We start from the raw sequence: 19,996 nt of genomic DNA on the forward strand, positions 1-19,996 counted from the left end.
CTACTTTCAATTATCTCCTTTTATTCTTTGGCTCTCTGTCTTTTTTCTGTTCTTGGGCGAAAATAACCATACAAATGATGAGCTGCTGTGTGTAACGGTTTAAAGGGCAACCAACTGTTCTCCTGGTAGACATCATGACAGAACGCACTGAAAACAGTCAGGTTTACGTCTTATCCTTTAATTAAACCTCTTGAAACTGCTTTAATGGAAGGTTCTGGGTAGATTGAACTGCTCATTTCCACTGTGATAGAAAACATTTTGCACTAATAAGCACTACAACATGATTGCCTACGAGGCCATCTTGTTGTAGTGCTTACAGGGTTTCTTCACAAGTTATGAAAATATTAATAGAAAAAAATATGCTGCATGTTTCTTAAAGACATTTCACCAATGTATTATATCAATCGTATGCTGAAAACATGTGGGATAAAATGTGTATAACACCTGATTTTGATAGCGGGGTTATTGTGCTACAAAAGAGTGTCGTACAGCAACATGGGCCCAGTCTTTAAGGACGGCCCTGAGAGTGAAGGCTGCCCCTCTAAATGTAATTGTGTGTGTGGTGTGTGTGTGTGTCAGCGTACACCTGTGTTTCTGTGATGATTCCCTGAACTATTCCCATAAATCACGCTTCTCTATCCATCCTTGCCTCTGACTGAAAAAATAAAATGGAATAAAATCCTTCCAAAACAAACAGCCGCTTCATAACTGAGATGGTGCTCCTTCATATTGGATGAGATCAGAAACATTGACTGATTTTTCCACTTGTTTTCTCCCCAGGGGGAAAGGTCCACTGAAGAATACGTCTGATGTCATCAGTGCTGCCAAGAAAATTGCCGAGGCAGGATCACGAATGGACAAGCTGGGCCGCACCATCGCTGACAATGTAAGTCGCTAATGAACCTCCGTCTCAAAAGGTTTCATGCACACTACACCTTTGTGCTACGGACTCCAATATATAATTGGAATTGTGCTACGTCGACACTGCCGGGCCACGATAAATTAGCAACAAGTGCGGCAACACATGGCACAAATGAAAGAAAAGTACTCATTTTTGTGGATGACATAACGCTAATGGCATGACCATTGCAAAATTAAAAAGGCATGAAAGATGTTCAATTTGGAGCTACAAATTAAGTGATTTTCTTCTTGAAATATTTCCCAGCATCATATTAAATATATTTCACTGGTATGAATTGGCCATGATTGTGCTCAAAGAATCAGACAGATGTGTAATTGCTGTGTTGGACGACACATTGTTTATATGTCCCTAATCCTCCTCCTTTCAGCACAAATTACAACTGCGTTTCATCATTCTGATAGTCACTATTTAACCCCAAAGTTACATTCATTATCTACTAAGTCATACATGTTCCGACTACTGTACGCAAGTTGACAGCATGTGTAGAGTTGAGTAAAGTTTTTCATTACACAAATGCACAACTCGTTCTGCGCTCCCGTGCTGCTGAAGGAACTGACATTGTTGCGTGCTGTTGTGCTCGCGCAGGGTTTAAAAAAGCAAAGCTTTCATACTGATTGCATCTTGACACGGCTTCCTTTTGGGTTTTAAATGTTGTCCTTAACAGCGCTGCGTGTAAGTCACATTTAAAGACTCGGAGTAGGAGGAAACTTTTGTCCTGTGCTCATTACTTAAAGAGTTGTATACAAACATATAAAAAAACATCCTCAGTGCTCAAAGTTCAGTTTGTATATCACATTTTTTCTCATTTGCTCGTTTAGGAGCAAATTCAAGTAAAAGTCCCACACAGCAGGGCCCTTCAGATGTTAACAACTGTCATGATATGTGTTATTCATGAGAACCCCCCCCCCCCCCCCCCCCACAAGTCTTTGCCAATTTCTTTCAGGATCAAACACTCTCCCCCTCCCTCTCTAATTCTACCATCTCCCACTCCCCAATTCCCGATTCCATCATCTCTCCACATCTATCCCTTACCCTAGTGACTAGGGTCCTTGACATTGGGAAACACACATTCAATTATCCATGGCCTCATATTTCACTTAAATACTTGCACTGTTCCTCTCCTCAGGGAGTCCCTGTACATGATTTATCCCCCCAACTTATTCATTTGCCATCTCTTAGGCAGAGAATGTTGTGTCTCTGTGTCTGCAATATGTATACATTTTAGTGTTAAATCATGGAAGAGTTAAGTTGTGATGTTTGCAACAAGACATGTTGTCAGATTGAGGTCTTCTCTCGTAAAGACATTGGTTTCTTCTGTGGTTTAGATGTAGCAGCTGTGGGTTTCTTCCATTTGTATCCGAGAACACACAGTCGCTCAGAAAAGCACACACTGGCTTTAGATGTTTGCTGTAGGATTCCAGTTTTGATAACATTTGCGGCCTTGTCGCACTCTTTTGCTGTGGTTGTGTTGACATATCCACTGATATGTTGGCAAAACGCTGAAACAGCATGAAAAGTCTTTGTCAAGTCGGAGCAAGTCTAGTGTTTCAGGGCTGACTACAACACATGGATTTGTAATGATATGCTTGGGTCATTAGCCAATCTGTTTGAACCTATTTAGCAGCGTAATTAAATGTGTCTCCAAACAGTCCATTCGTAGATGATGTAGTTTTACATCATAGCTTTTTTTCTCCCACCGGCTATTTGTGTGATGAGCAGAGGTGTGTGGAGGCTGCTGTGGCACTTGTGAAATACATTCTGACATTTGCAACTAAAAAAAAACATTCCATGGTTATAAAACATTTATTCCATAACTTATCACATTAAAACAAACCTTTGAGATGTATCAAGAACCTTTGTCTTTTTGAGACATGAAAAGGGAATTCAATTATGCCAACACGTCATGGAAAGATCTGCATTTATATATCTCGCTCTCATAGTCTCACATAATGAGCCCTGCACGTTTGACCTTTTATTTATGGTCACCTCGGATCTTTAATATTGCAGGAGTATGTCGATCACAAAGTAAAACTCTTATCTGTTGTGACCGAATAATCTGAACAGGGAATAAGCCGTTCTGGAAAGTGAGTTTTTGTATGCCTCACTGCTGCTTTTCAAGATGCTTATTGACTTTAATGAAAACAGTGTTATCCCCTAAAGAAAACGTGTGTGTGTGTGTGTGTGTGTGTGTGTGTGTGTGTGTGTGTGTGTGTGTGTGTGTGTGTGTGTGTGTGTGTGTGTGTGTGTGTGTGTGTGTGTGTGTGTGTGTGTGTGTGTGTGTGTGTGTGTGTGTGTGTGTGTGTGTGTGTGTGTGTGTGTGTGTGTGTTGGGTTTTTTGAAGCACTCAAAGTATGAATAAATAAAGAGCTTTGGCTGTTGGAACAGAAGTATTTGCCAGGAGAGAGGACCCTTCCAGCCTCTGAACCCATCCAGCTGTCCTTCTTAGCCTCTAGCAGAGCAGGCGACACTCACCTGGAACACATCAGCTACGGCTCCCAGGGATGGACATTGAGCGGGGAGATAGGAGAGGTAGAAAGAAGGGGGAAGTGTGTTTGTGTTGAGAACAGAACATCCCTCCTGAGAAATGCATCCATTAAGAGTGCTTCGCCTTTTAATTAGCAGTTTAATTGCCAGGTGGCAACAAATTGTTATTTATTTAGCCAGGCAGTTTATATTAAGGGCTATATCTCTAACAAAGCAGAATATGCCACAGGCCCTCTTACAGCAAAGGCATTGCATGTTGGAATGGTCTACTCCAGCAGCAGGCGTTAAGGGAATCAGCACCAAGCTGCACACGCACTGACAGTCAGATCAGCAAAGGCAATGCTGGGTCTGCTCATTAACCTAGGCATATTAATCGCTTGTGCTCTGTGCCTCTGCCTGGAGGGCCTATGAGGGTTTAGTCCTCATATAAAACACATCGGCAGATGGTCCCAGACTGATGGCACAGCCTGCACAAGACCGTGTCATGACGTGCTTTCTTACAGGCAGATTGTGTTCAACTGGAATGTTTAGGTGGACAGGATCTGGTTTGGGGTTTCTGAAAAACAGTTAAATATGTGTAATAGAGCCTTATTAAAGTTTAAAGAAATGAGTGTAGTGCAGAGATGAGCTGCAGGATTTAGGTCAGTGCCGTTCAAAGGTCTGCACTGCAGTTTATTAAGAATTTATGACCCTCCTCTGCAGGGCACCTTATGAGAATTCCATCTGAGCAGGCTGGTAAGCAAATAATGCTATGTAATTGAGATTTATAATGCAAATGTGTTAGCCACTATGTTAGCCCATACATTTCTGCTGCTTGCCTGCTCACCACATAAACAATTGCATGCACACATACAAACACATGCACATAAAATAAGGCTTGCATATTTAGAGAATGGGCATGTGCTTGCTGTGTGTGTGTTTGTTGTGCAAGCTTTCTTCTCATGATGTATACTGACATACATAGTGTACTTTTCCAATTTGCATTCAATCAGTGGAGATTTATGGTGATCCATGGGCTCTGTTGCTGCTCAGTCTAATCCTGGCTCTGGCCGTAGACGCTCTACGGCAGGCAGTGCTGTAAATTACCTACTGCAGTGGAGGAGCAAAATTAACCCGATAGCCTACAAATTCTCAGCTCAGCAGTTCAAGGGTCAGCCCTCCGCCAACTGTAGTTCAGCCAAACCGAGGGAAGCCCACCTTGTGTGTTGTTTGAGAAAATGTATCAACTCCTGATTGATCAATTAGAAAGGCATTTACCAACGATAATTCAGTATTTTAATGATATGTCAATCCTGAAGGTCCAACATAGAGTTCGTATCGGTGTGGTTGTGAAATAGCATATAACTGTTGAATTCATTGTTTTGTGCTGCCTTAGTTTAAATCAACCTGCAGTAGCATTTCTGATGCTGTGAAGCAGTCGGGAATCAAGTGAGCCAAAAAGCAGTAAAGGATCAGGCCAAATAAAAGTCTGAATGAATGTATAAATGTTTTAGCATGCCTGTTAGCACTTAGCCTATGGTAGCAGCCGTGTTAAGTTATAAGTTTTGCTTACAAGTACAACAGTGAAACGCCTGACTGACAGGTGCAGTCTGACCATTAAAAAATGACGAGGGACATTTAATTGGTCCCTCTGGTTACCTCCAAAGTCGGTCTTTTTGGCGAGCCCCCAGCTTGATTTTCTCCTGTCATACAGACTCTGTCTGCTTCACTGTCACATTATCATTCCCGAGTGCCACTGTGATTGAATTGGCCCCACGGAAATATACAGCATATTTTTAGCAGATGCAGTGCGGAGAGAGGAGGTCTGGCCATCATCATTCTGTTGAAATGGATCTAATTGATATTGGTAAACCATGGCAGATTTATATTTAGCCATCAACGGTAACATAATCAGTACCAGACAGACTAAATCTAATGTACAGCACATTAACTGTAATGCCCATTAATTAGGCTGTGCACAAAAAACACCAGCACACTCAACTTCTTCAGAGTTCTGAAAGGAAGTTCAAGGTTTGATCCAGCGGTAAAACAGTTTTCACATTTTATATTCTGTTAGAAACATGTTCTTCTTTTATAGTGTGTTCATTTTGAAGCTTTGCCGGATTAAAGGTTGGAATAGTTTCCTATCCCTGCATTGCCCATCCTCTTCTTCAGTTTCTGCCTAAAGTAACAGAATGGTCTTTCCAGTGCTTTGTTTTCCGTATCTCCTCAAACTTTTCCTTATATCTCAGTCACACTATTTTGACCGTTGGCACTCGCCACACTGTAACATATATACGTATATCTCTGCGTCCCTGCAACCCCTGTGGCAGTTTAGAGGTGTAATGACAGATAAAGGTTCCCTGTGGCTTAATCTAAAGCTCTTTTCTCAGGCACTGTAGATTATCCACAACCCTGTGCCGCACACACATGCAGACAAATGTCTGTTTGACCCTTTCCCCCGGTAGATGTTTAGTATGTCAGAGCAGTAAAGCATCATCGTGCCGGCTGGTCTAAGGTTTTGGTTTCCCTTCTAGCTATAAAACAATCCAGCAACACAACACAGTGAAGCTGACCTGAATGAAGGTTTTTGTATTTGTTGAAGGTTTTCTTTTAACTTTGGCAGGAAACAAAATTAGGCTGTCACTAAGTTATTATATGGGGGGGATTTACACGGTGAAGGCATAGTTATTGGTGAACTTGTGAAAATAAACCCATATATTTGTAGCTGTTAAGCTGTTCTGCCTCTAGCTATCCAATAACCAGGCCAAGGTCTAGAGCATAAAGCAACAGGCATTGAATGTAAACACTAAGCAAAAACCCTCAAAATCACCTCACTGGGTCACCCTCAGTGGGTGTATCAATTCTCTCATGACGGGGAGGGACTGAAAAACCAAAGTTATTAGAAAAGGCCTCTGTGTTTACCGCCCTGGAGCACCAACCAACAGGTCGCAGGCAGCGGCACATTAGGATGCTGCCTTGTCAGTAAATATTGGAAATGGGCATTTCCTCTGGGTGATCGTCCTGAAAGGTCAGTCCGGGCGGAAGCAGCAGCACAGTGGCTCTGCCTCTGTTTAATAGAATTCAGCGTAACTGCATGGCATTTCCAATGATGGGACCTGACCTTCCTGATCATCATGTATATCATGCACGTAGCACAGTGAAATCCTTTTGTTCAACATCCTGCTCTGTCATTGTTATTGCCTCATTTCCTTTTATTTTGTTGGGCGGTCTGTTGTTAAGTGAAAAATGTGTTTTTGGTTCAGTCAGTGCTTCTCTAGAGCAGACGTTTGGAAAGTAACCCTAGTGGTCTGTGAGTAGATCTGATGAAATACAATGACTTACTTTAAAGTCCAAATACAGTGTTTCTCAAAATGCCTTCAAGCCCAGTAGAGAGTAGCATAGAGAAAGGTCTCATGAACTTCCCCACTCAATCTATCAAGACCCGAGCAGTTCTACCAGAAGTCCACGGTAAAGGCACTGGCCGGCGCATTCCGCCAAAGGAATCCCTCACCATATGAACTCTGACCCCCAGAGTGTAAAAGTGAAGAGGCACAACGAGACTACGTAAATGCACTCTCCTAAACAAAGTGGGAAAAGGTGAAAAAGAAGTGAGAACCAGGAATATGCACTGAACAGTGCTATCCCTGTAGACTAGGGTAACCATAGAGACCAAACGTAAAGAACAGAAGTCAAAACCAACTTTTATTTTAAATTCATATATTATCATATAAATTGGTTGTTAGTTTGTTCAACCATTCATATTGACCTCAGTGAAAATGTTGCTTTTGAAGGCGAACAAATGAGTCGCAGCAGAATTATTCATTTGATAAACCTGTTATTTTAGAAATCTTTTTTTAAATATTCTTAGGCGCTTTCACACCACAGTACTTTTCCCACAAAGGTTTATCAGAACTTAGTTCATGATAACTCTTTAATTCTCATGAACGAAGTACAGATCGCGTTCACACCGGAAAAAGTCCCTGGGGGTGGATTAGGCAAATGAAGCCGCTGACGTCACTTCTTCTTCTTCTGCTTTGGGTTTACTGGCAGGCCGCAAACCACTTCACGGCGTATACTGCCGCCCAAAGTCGCCGGCCGGAAGTCCCCGGAGTTGGGGACTGGCTTCAGTAGAAGCTGCTGGGAGTCACTGTCCCAGCAGCTTCTACTGAAGCCTTCCGAGTAAATCGCCAGAACGGCGACACCTCCTCATCTCCACCGCTCCCATGTTTTCTTTTGTGTTGCCATAAGTTAGTCTCTCTGCGTTTCTGCGCTGGGCTAATGCTAATGCGAGGTTAACAAAATGGCCAGCCAATCAGACATAGGAACCTTTTACTCCCACGAAAGTCCCTGCTCTCTAGCAGGGACGGAAAATGGGGTAAAAATGGTTCTGAAGAACTCATTTTAGTTCTGGCTCTTTTCGGTGTGAATGCGACATTTCGGAACTATATCGGAGCCAAAGTGGGAAAAGTACTGCGGTGTGAACGCACCTATTGACTATTTGTCATTTCAATTGACTGTTATTTGTTATTTGGTTACTCTTGGCAGCAGCTTTATTCTTTTGTTCATTTGGGGAGTTTTCTTATATTAAGTAAGTGGTACTTAGTCTGAAGTGAGAAAAACAAGGCTCTTAAGCAATAGCTTAAATGCCAATAAATGCTAAATAGAACAAGAGCTACCCACTCACAGCTAGAAGTAAAACCATCATGAATATAGAGCTGAAGACATTCAATTAGCAAATAAGAATAATAATGAGCTACCCTTTGACTCAACTTTGATGTTTTTCATGTATTTTTTTGAAAGGCACTTCAAGTCAGCAGTGAAAAGGCGAGCACAACAAGAAACTTTGACATGTCTACCTTTTACTGCGGTCTGCTTTTGAAAGAAGGTGACTCACCTTCTCTATTAGTTTAAAAGATATTCTGAGTCTTGTGTGGAAGTCTCCAGTGCCTCTCTCCCTGTTCTGCCATCTCTCAATAGTAGCTGACCAAGCAAGGTTAGCTGTCCCAGGCCATAAGTGGCCACACAGCATGTAGGGAGAAGCACAGGGGCTATATCATCAGGCCTCAGGAACATTTACAGCAGCAGCCAGAGACGACGGAACAAAATGACAATGATGGGCTCTAATGGTGGAAGTCACTATTAGAGGAGAGCATCGCTCACCGGGAACACGAGCGATGATCCTTCTCTTTTTCACACCAGAGCAAATTCTGTTTTGTGAAACGGAAATGAATTGTTTGAATAGTGGGGATAGATGTGATTTTCAACATGACTGCACGGTCATGGTGTTAGCACAACCGGCAGATGCATTAACATATAAGTTGAACAAATACACCCACATTATATGCCCCATTTATTATTTGCACTATTAATTATTCATACCGTTGAGTATGAAAGCAGAGGAATAAAAAGGTTTTCTTTGTGCGGTTTGAGTCACCTACTGAGACATCTGGTTTGCAGCACAGCGCAGGTATCAGCTTGTGAACAGCGCGCGGCTTAATCACACGCAGTGCTTCCATTTGCATTACCCAAAACAATCCAAGGTGTTCTTGTCTCTTCTCTGTGCAACTTCTGTATTCACATGTCACACTCAGAGCAGCCTTTGCAGAGTTTCCTGAGTGCTGAGGGAAGCCAGCAGCTGAGCTGTGTACGAGCACAAGTGATGCTTTCACAGTGCCCTGCGCTCAGCCGTCTGAATTCTTCCCCGAGCCCTCATTAGCATGGCTGCTGCATTCAGCCTCATCCCAGGTCTGTGCTACTGCTCCCGCTCTCTCTCACTTGCTTATACCCCCCCCCCTCCCACAGTTCAATCCTCCTGTCTACGTCCCGCTTCCCCAGTTGGATTTAGCCCCCTTATTTACTCCTCCAAGCTGTTTCCCCTCTGGCTCATTCTTCATCCTCGTCTTTTTCTCCAACTACCTATTTTTCTCTGGTTCTTTCCTCTCTCTCTTTAAAAAAAATAAAACACTTCCTCCCACTCCCTCTAGTCTGTCAGCCATGTATGATGATCATCCCCTCCAGCTCTCTTTCCCCTCATCTCCTCTTGCATACCTTCTTTAATAGAATGTCAACTCTTACATTTCCCTCCTCTCTCCTCAGCCCATCCCTCTATTAATCAGCAGTGGACGGTAGTGGCAGAGAAGACTTAAGGTCCATTTTTATTAACACTGTCAGAGGACATCATTAGAGCTCTCCATACGGAAATACATCATTTTTAATGGTTTAAATATGTGCTTGAATACGTTGAAAGAATATTGCTTTATTTGTGCTTCACTTTCTCGTCCTCCTACTAAAGCACCCCGCCGCTCTGAGGTATGATGTGTACAAAGGGGCACAGTTGCTGGCTGGGGAGAGTGTGTAGATGCATGCATGGCTGTTTCTGGGAGTGTGTGCACTGTATTCAGCAGAGCGCTCTACACACCCACCAGGGATACAGACGCGCTCAGCAGGATTAGAAGCATCATAAGTCCTAGACTCTTTGAAGTGTGGTAAAATGTTGATGGCAAAGATATTTCGGTTTCCTCCGTTTGCATAGAGAAACAACATCTGGGGTTTCCTCGCCCTGTGTGGATTTAGTGCACGATAATAGCGGTCATTATTGAGAGATGTCAACTCTGTCATACGCTCCGTTATATCCAGACAAAAAGCCTCTTGAGTTTGTCTAGACTCGTGCAAACACTTGTGTTTGTCAGCACCGACCTCAACATTTTCCTCTCTGCAGAGATTCCATCAATTAAAAGATTGGCTGCTATTACCTCCCTTTCACCTTTCTCCCTGCACTCAGAATTAAGCTCTGCCAAAGGACTCCTCCTTCAGACTGCCAAGCACCTGCAAATACTGGACTTTGGAGCCAATATTTTCTCTTGGCTTGCTCACAGACATGGTCACCCAAGTGCTTTTCACAGGTAGAGTTAGTTTAGTGAGTGTGAAAAGCTGCCAGCCTCTGATTATCTGTAACGAAGTCCGTCTAATGTAATGATCATCGCTGATATATCCTTAGTGTCGTGTCTCTGAGATCTACAATCGGATGCAAAGCATCAGACACCCATCAATGTGTCCTAATCAACATGCTGGCAGGGGGCTTGTTTAGCAAACCAAAGAGATTGGAAATGGTATTTAAAGGCAGGGCTCGAGTCCTAATTACGCTGAGATGAAATAATTCAAAAGGATTGCCAATGCTAAACTAAATACATTTGTGGAACTCTTTGCATGCTGCCACTTTCGAGTGGGTTTTATAATAATTTATTGAGATTTCTTGAAGTTGATGGATTTTTTATGGCCCCAATGTGTTTTGTTTTGATCCCAGCTGACTTTTGGCAATATTACAATGCATGGTTGGGAATAAGAGGCTTTTTGGACTAGGTTTTGAGTCCATACTCTCTGTCCTTTCACAATTTAAGCTCTGATCCGTTGCATGTTTCCTCCGAGTACTAATTGTATTTATTGAAGCCGGTTAGAGTGCTTCTCCAGTGCTGCGCGTTTAATTCACACCTTGTTGTCGGGTTGAAGGCAAGAACCCACATTAGTGACAGGAGGTGGGATGATGACAACATTACTCATCTGCGAACCAGGGTGCTGTTAACAATTCAGATCATGTATTTTTGTTTCTAAAAAAACTTCACACCAGATTAAAACTGTTACCCAAAGGTAATTGATTGACAGCCGTGTTTGCCTCCTAATAGAATTGGCATGCTGTGTGACTTGATCGTGCTTAACCCTGTGAAGATGAGTTATCAATCTACCAAGTTGTGGGCGTGCGTTTGTCATTTTGGCTCTGAGCGCGGCCCTAATGTGGGTGTCTACATTACCTGTCACACTGCTACTAACTCATCTTGATCAAGTGTGAGATCATGGCGTCTGTACAATCACATAAATATTCACATTGAGTAGTAGCAGCGAGTTCCAAAAATGGATTCATTGTACAACCAGCAAAAGCAGGTAGCATTGGAACCACAAACCTGTGTATGCTCACATACTAAGTGATGTGCACACGTGTTGACGCCTGTTCTCTCTCCCTCGCAGTGCCCCGACTCCACCTGTAAGCAGGACCTGCTGGCCTACCTGCAGCGCATCGCCCTGTACTGCCACCAGCTCAACATCTGCAGCAAGGTCAAGGCCGAGGTGCAGAACCTGGGAGGAGAGCTGGTCGTCTCCGGGGTAAGTTCAACACCTTTTAAACTACTGAATTTCAACCAGTGTGCCGTAAGACATCACCGTGGGACATGTTCCAATTTCACTAAGACAGTCCAAAAAATATTATTTACTTGCTGCAAATCAAATCCAACAGTGCCATGTTCCCAAGGAAGCTTAATCGTCAACACCAAACAAAACACCTGTCACTTCAAAAGAACAACACAGACCATGTTTTTTCTGCCTGCGTAAACAAACTGAGAAATGGGTAGCTGTTACGAGAAAAACCACAAAGAGAGCTCTCAAAGCTAGTTACTTACCAGCTGAACTCGTAGCCAAATTGAGAGACTCGTCATTAAATATAATTCTGCTGTATAAGGCTACAATGTGTCATTTTGTACCTTTTTGGGTTGTTGATATTCCGCAGGATTTATTTATTGTAAAAAATGAACCGTGGCTCTAAAAAGGTTGATAATAATCACTGAACTAAACCATGGACAGTATGTATGTGATCTTCATTGTAAAGATATCTTACGAGTTCAAATGGAAGTGGGGCTGGTAGCAGCAATTCAGCTTCAAAATGATTCGCAAAAAGGGGTTAAACTTTAATGTAAGTAGGAAATGCAGTCTGTTCCTGAAGGAAGGACACACAGAGTATTTTGGGTAAGAAGCAATGAGGTAAACAGGATTGCGATTGTTGACAAGGAAGTTTCTCTCAGAAACATAATTAAATCAATAGAATGCATGGGCTACTTTCTAAAGTTTTATTATCCTGCAATGCCCACATAAATTAAAAATACTAAGACTTAGTGGCATCGGCTGTTGCATGTGATTAGCTAATGATTCATTTTCGGCACTGTAAACTGCAGCTTATATTTTATATCAAATAAACAGATAACAGAAATAATGGCTTTCCTTGTGCTGGACTATTGTTGGCCAACTGTTTCTTAACCTTTTTGAGCTCTTAAGATAACACTGAACAAGGCCAGTGTTTACAGAACCCTGGAGCATGAATGAACTACTTAGTTGCCACTCGGATCTTTAAAGATAGGTTACCTTTGTGTGCAGGAAATCATCATTCCATCCTCTTTTCTGTAGGGCTGAAAGGAGCCTATGCTTCCAACTCTTGAAGTCAAGTGTCACCACTGTCTCTGGGGCTATTCAATTGTGGGGATTAAATTAGAGTTTTTCCATATTCTCAAATCTCTCACATCTGTTCTTAGTCCAGACCAACTCTGTGGTTGGTTGGTTAGTTCTTCCGTTAATCATAGTTTCTCATTAAATTGGAAAAGGTTAAAAGGACAGAAACTTTTTATTTTCAATTTACATTAATTAAAAAAAAATGTTCCTTTCCACAGTTGGACAGCGCCATGTCTCTCATTCAGGCCGCAAAGAATCTGATGAACACAGTCGTGTCCACCGTCAAGGCCTCCTACGTTGCCTCTACTAAGTACCAGAAGAACAAAAACATGGAGGCCCTGAATATGCCAGCCATTTCCTGGAAGATGAAAGCCCCCGAGAAGAAGCCCCTGGTGAAGAGAGAGAAGCAGGACGACCAGACCAACCGGGTGAAGAGGTCCTCTCAGAAGAAGCACATCAACCCCGTGCAGGCTCTCAGCGAGTTCAAGGCCATGGATAGCATCTAGACTCCCCTTTCAGTCAAGAGAACACGCATACTGACCAATGAGTTTATATATAGATAGAGCTTGTCATTCTATCAAAAAGAAACGTTTTTATCTTATTTGTTCCACTTTTGCATAGGCGGCCATTATATTCCTACACTGCCTCGTTTCTATTCCAGACGTTTGGATTTGCTCTAGTCTGTAGCAATAACCGTCTCTCCTTTGGAAAATACAGATAGAGGGAAATCAAACTGACTAATGCATTAAAACAAATATATTTCCCATGTTTTATTTCATGTTGATGGAAAGAAGGTTTTTCACTACAATGTTTGATTATGGCAAAATACCTTCTGTACTGCAAATATGTACTATGCAAAATCTGTTAGCTTTTTTTAACTTGAGGAATAACTGTAGTTCATTTGGATGTGCTGGGCTAACTGGTAATATTTTAAATGTGTTTTGGTTCAGGCATAATGAACCAAAGTCACAATTTTTCCATGTGTACCTTTTTCTAACTTTATACCTACATTGTTATGCCACTATACATGCTTCAAATAAGTCTAAATAAAACATTATATGTTCTGTGCTGAATGATTTATACCCCTGTACTGGTAAATGTCATTTCTTTATAATTTAAACATCTCAAATTCTTTGTATTTTCAGTTTTTTGTTTTTATGTATCCTTGCAGCAAACCAAAGGCAACTGAGTATTTTCCCCCAACCTTCTGTTTTCCTGCATAACTTGGTCAGACTTTGTTTATTGGCCTGGCCTCCTGAGAGACTGGGAGAACCCAGTGGGCTAAACAACGAGAAGACCCAGAGTCATTTCTTTCCAAAGCTGACAAGCTTCATTAACCGGCAATGAGACCAAACACCTCCACGATTTAAGGTGTGTTCAAATTAAGGGATCAATATGTTTCTCTCCACTGCTCAACTGAAGGGAGGGGATTTCTTCTACTTTAAACTCTGCTTGTTGTTTCCTTGTCCTTAAGCTTGAACACTAATCAAGGTATTATGTCGGGCACAATCTTTATAGAAAACTAGAATGAAGTTGCCAGGAGTTGGAGCTTTAAAATGAAACGAGAGTTTGTTTCCTTTTTAACTTCAGGTAAAAAGCAGGAGTTTTCCAGTCATACATCGAGGTGCGTTGTTGTTCAGAGGCTTTGAAACCCTGCCGTTCTGGTCTCGGGCTGACATTTGTTTTGCTCGTTTGACATCGGTGATATCTGTTAGGTGGATTTATTTTATTTTACTGTAGAACTAAACATTTCGACAGTTTGTCTTTTGCTGTAATTGAGTTTGGATTTGAGTGATATCAACTATTTTGCTGTGGATTTTTTTGTTGAGAGCTGACTTATTAGTGCACACGTTTCTTATATTCATGTGCCTGCTTTATATCTTAATAAACAATTAAAAAGGAAACCACTGTTTTTCTCTTTATTTATCTGATGGGATTATCCGCCGACTGAAGTAATGTTTTTCTATCCTCCCTTGAACCTTCTTTTTATATGCTTCGCTTTGCCATTATACCAGATTTATGTTGTCATAACAAGGAGAGTGTAAGCCCTAAGGAATCATTTTCTCTCAAAAGTCAAATGAATTTTATCACCCCCTCCAAATATGCTGCTGTGTATAATGAAGGCATTATATTATGTATACATGCCTCCCAAGACTGCGTTATTGACTCCAGGACTATACACAGCATGATCTTTTAAGTAATTGGGTTGCTTTACTTTTGTTAGTTATGTTCTCCTAAAGAGAAATAAGTGCAGTTTTTAAAATCAAACCCATTCCTCAGTCTTTAGGTGGTGTCTAACAATAGCCTGTGAACAAAGTGCCCTTATGACGATAAACATGTGAAGCAAGAAAGTATTTTGAACAGTGTGTATTTTTCCAAACTCACTCATATTGGCTTAGGTCTGAGGAGAAAAATCCATTCTTTAAAGGTTTTGTTTTGACAAAAAGGCGGAGGCAGGTAAGCAAAGGCAGGTATAACAAAATGTGTTTCTTTCTGATTGTTCTTTGAGCTGTCCTAACTAATCTCCATACACTTTTGATTTAGATCTCTTAAATTTCCCAGAATAACTTTGAACGACCCACAGAAAATGCTTGGGAAATAGAGGGATGGCAGTGATAAGATTTCCAAACCCTGGCCTGGTGACTTTTGGCAATCAAACCGCTCATGGAACGCTGCCTTACTTCAGGATGTATTTTACAGATTGTTTTATCATATCAAATGTAAATACATTGACACCAATAAATAAAGATACCTACAAAGCCACAGGGGAAAGTAACAGAAAACAAAGACTCTAATAGTATGCTATTAGACAGGGTCAATTTTCACAAAATCAGAACCCCAAAAGGCATTTTGTGTTTATTTATGCTATTCAACATTTCTAGGGGTAGTAAGGGGTGCTGAATCCAAATCTGCTACATATGAAGCTCAAAAATGTCCCATAATGCCTCAAAATCCAACATGGCCGCCACCACCAGCCTGAAATCTATTTTAAGTATATCTGTTTTTTGATAATAATAATAATAATTTAAATTTATATAGCGCCTTTCACGAAACCCAAGGACGCTTTACAGTGAGAAGTAACAAAACAAAAGGTAATAATAGACATACAGAGCAATAGCAGGAATAAGTGACTATAATTTAGTTGAGGCCAAAGGCCTGAGTGAACAGATGGTGTTTGAGGTGTTTTTTAAAGGTGTCCAGAGTGTCTGCATTCCTGATTGCAGAGGGCAGAGAATTCCAGAGGGTGGGGGCTGCGACACTGAAGGCTCTGTTGCCAAATGTTTTCAGCTTGGAGCGCTGGATGGAGAGCAGCCCTTTGTCAGAGGACCGCAGGTGACGAGAGGGGGTGTAGGGCTGAAGGAGGTCAGAGATGTATGGAGGGGCTAGGGAGTGGAGAGATTTGTAGGTTAGCAGGAGGAGTTTGTACTGGATGCGTGACTTGACCGGGAGCCAGTGAAGGTGGATGAGGGTAGGGGTGATGTGTTGATAGACTGGTTGAGAATATCAGACTGCATACTGCTGACTGTTTGTTGTTAACAGATTGTTGAAACCATAACCGGATAATTGTGAACCTATAACTGAGAAAAAAAGTAACAAAGGAACACAATAAGTGTAAGGATAAGTAACGTGTATTCCAATGTACCTGTACTTGTACTGGCCATAATCTGTCTATTCTATTCAGAAAGAGTCACATGGAATGTATAGAGGCATGCAACTGCAGGAAACATGACAACACCTGCCGGAACACTGAAGAAGACGCTGCTTTTTAAAAGTGCCTGCCTTTTGGCAATTTCCCATAGGGTTTGATGTAAAAAGGCGGTGTGAACAGGCTCACTTCTTCTTCATTGCGTTAACACTGGATGGCCTGAGAGCTATAAATTGGGTTTATTTGTTGTTTTAATATATTTTTACATTATTATTATTATTATTATTATTATTATTATTATTATTTTGTAATCATTGATATATGGTGGTGTTTTATGAGATACTTCAATGAGGTTTTTACCATTTCAGTATGATTTGTATTCTTATTGAGCAAATAAAAGCATCTATAGGGCTTTGTTGACGGTACTGTTGCTCCACTGTACAGTAGGCCTAATCGTGTCATGTTTACGTTATGGTTTGGTGGCCAAATAAAAATGTTATTAAACACTTTCTAAGCAAGCCTTGGTTGAGTCTGACAACTTATTAATCACTAATAACCACCTTTTTCGCTATACATGTATGATTTCAAGCTGACTATTCCTATTTGATCTAAAATCAGGACAGTATGTTCAATTCCCCATGTGTGAAAACATATAAAAACACATTTAATTCTAGTTTGTACCTTGTTTAGTCAAAAAGTAATGTACTCATAGATTTCAGCCTGGCGGTGGCGGCATGTTGGATTTCTCAATTTTGAGGCATTCTGGGAAATGTTTGAGCTTCATATACAGCAGATTTGGATTCAGCACCCCTTAATACCCCTAGAAATGTTGAATAGCATAAATAAACACAAAATGCCTTCAGCACTTTAAATAAGCACATTTTCTGAAATTCTGCCTAGTCTATATGGTGCAAAATGAGAAATAGGGTAACTTTATCTCAACATTACTGACCATCTTCGAGACTCATCTGAGATTTACAACTGGAATTGTACTTGAGAGGTGTATCAATTAATTAAAAGAGTATAGGACACTCATGTTACATTATAAAGATAGTGCTGTTGACCTGATCATTGTTGGCCTCATTCTCCAAATGGTTTTAAATTGCACAATAGTAAAGGTATTTTGTAAAAATGTAAAAAAAAATCCCTGGGTGAGCTTTACATGTAGGTCTTAACATCCCTTGTGACCCTTGTTTTGTTTGGCCTACAAAAAAGGTAATTTGTCTAAAATCAAAATAATAAAACAACAGGGATTACAACATGAAAGTGAAATTGAAGGATGCAGTATCGAATAACAAACATTTCTCCGCACATATATATATATTTAATGCTTGTTGTCACATGCAATGCTTGTTGTGATAGTATGTAATTAGTCGGTATGTTGGAAATATTTGGACGGTTGCTGCCCACTTTTTAACTTGCTTTGACATTTATTTTTCAAACCACTTCCTCCCTCAAAGAGGACCTTTGCCAGGCTGCCATTGTAAATAAGAATTTGTTTTTTTAATGATTTGCCTGCCTGAATAGAGGCTGAAAAAACATTGAAATTAAACATCAGTAATTCTAGCTTTCTGAGAGGAAGTACAGGAGGTGTGAAATTATGGAAACAAACATTCTGGTTGTGTATTTTCAAACGATCACATATCAGAGTTTGCATTTAGATATATGGGATTAGTTTTGTATCATAAAGATAAAGCAACACTTTCTCAGAATAAAGCAAAACTATGAGTTTAAAAGAAGAAAAAAAACTGAGTCAAGCAAAATAAAATAAATTTCAAAAATACAACTATAAGTTGCAAACAAATCATTTGTGTAATCATGTAAACTATAAGTATTTTTTCTTTGTTTTAACATAGGTTTTTGTTTGCAGTTCTTGTTTCTTCTTTCTCAATGATCAGACTGTTGCTCTCGCTGCAGCTTTCTCATTTGCGCTCCCTCATTTTTTGTTTGAGATTCTGACACAAACCTCCCAGGTGGGCGAGACTTTCAGGGGTGCGTCCCCATTGGCTACTCAGTTTTTGAGTGACAGCCCAGTCCTCCAGCGATTGTACAGTGCAGGCAGCTGCGGTGCTGTAGCTAGCTGAGCGTGGACAGAAGACCCCCAGAAGAACCAGCATTTCAATTATTATAATACTACACGAGAAAATATATGTAAGTATTGATCATTTGTGTTGTTTGTGCTATACGGTCTGTTTCTTTATTGTGTTAAGCATGGGCGTCGCCTGGGGTAGGCATCCGGGGCTGTAGCCCCGGACAAATTCTCCCTCAATAATATAATACATTAACCGTACTTTACCTAGAGGATGGTAGAAATGTAATTTCCCGTGTTCAGTGAATGCAACAGAGGCAACCACTAGACCAATCAGAGAGTTGCATGGAAATAAACGTGTTTTATTGGCTGACAGGTACGTACCTCTCCTCTGTGACAGTGTTTACACTTTCAGCCGCGGACGCGGAGTTTCTGAAGATGGACATTAGACATTTTTTTAATAAAAAAGATGGCAACTCTCAAGTGGTGGCTCAAACAACAACCCCAGAGCCACCACCTGAGCCAGGTGAACAAGGTATGTAAATGTCAGTAAACTTACAAGTTATGCGAACATGTAAGCAAAGCATAAATTATAGCTACGTTGACGTTACTTTGAATCGCGGGGGTAAGCTAAACCGTTAGCAAGTAGCTTTAGCTAGCCAGATATATTATATACACACTTTGTCATACAATCTAAATGTTGTATTTTTTAGCGTTACCTGTTGATTTCAAAGAAAGCTCTCTGGGAAAGGTTGACTTACTGTTCGACATGAAGCTAGAAGCTACCTTACAGACAGTACACAGTTGATCCGGAGTCTTGTCAGTTAAAGTGTTTCATAGTTAGCTTAGCTTAGCTTAGCATCAAACTAGCACTGAAATATATGATTCCTGGATGTTATGTGACAGTATTTCTGAGAAAGAGTCAGCTGAAATGGTGGCATAGTTGCCACTGCTTTACGTGTCGACAGCATGTTTGAACGTATTTGCAGCAGTAAATGTGGCTGTTTGGCCACTGACGTTGCCATAACAACACCTGAATTTAAATGTGCAACCTCTTTTTGTGACAGATTTTTGTATTCAATTATAATTCTTCTGATTGATATTTCCTATTGACAGCTAGTTTCTATGTGAACATTATGAGATGGACAGCCAGCTAACAAGCTTTTTATACAAATAGTTCAGATCAAAGCCAATCCAGTGGGGCTCCTGAAAGAGAGCAAGGGACACTATGCTCCCAAATATTAAGCCTTGACCCGGGACCCCATCTTAAAATTGATATGATCAAAACATTATCTGCATTGTCGGAGGCCTTTTTTCCTCATTATCATGTCAAATTATACAGCTTTCCTTAGTGTTGAATGCAGAAAGATGACTATATTAGAGTATTAAGTGAAAATGACTATATTAAAGTGTGATGTGAATATATTAAGTGAATTACTCAAACTGCATTTGTAGGAATGATTATGTCCTATTGGCAGATAACTACTCTAACAGTGATATCTACAAGAGATGTACATTTAACTATTTTCAATTGGTTAGTATTACATTTTGTGACTGTGTGGTGAAACTAATTTTAATGAAGACACATGTGTGTATCTTGAAAGGGGCTAGGGAGTGGAGAGATTTGTAGGTTAGCAGGAGGAGTTTGTACTGGATGCGTGACTTG

The 19,996-nt window shown here is 40.8% G+C and overlaps 1 protein-coding gene across 2 annotated transcripts in view; it reads left to right on the forward strand.

The window, feature by feature from the left end:
- ctnna1 (catenin (cadherin-associated protein), alpha 1) overlaps positions 1–14,559 on the forward strand; it is a 98,601-nt gene extending 84,042 nt beyond the window's left edge. For both annotated transcript variants that reach the window (XM_034093137.2, XM_034093138.1), the window contains exons 16-18: positions 781–886; positions 11,408–11,542; positions 12,874–14,559. In XM_034093137.2, the coding sequence (XP_033949028.1) occupies positions 781–886; positions 11,408–11,542; positions 12,874–13,161 (529 nt within the window). In that variant the 3' untranslated portion in view covers positions 13,162–14,559. The remainder of the gene's footprint in view (positions 1–780; positions 887–11,407; positions 11,543–12,873) is intronic.
- The last annotated feature ends 5,437 nt before the right edge of the window (positions 14,560–19,996 follow it).

This window comes from Pseudochaenichthys georgianus, chromosome 10, assembly GCF_902827115.2.
Source record: "Pseudochaenichthys georgianus chromosome 10, fPseGeo1.2, whole genome shotgun sequence".
Classification (NCBI taxonomy): Eukaryota; Metazoa; Chordata; class Actinopteri; order Perciformes; family Channichthyidae; genus Pseudochaenichthys; species Pseudochaenichthys georgianus.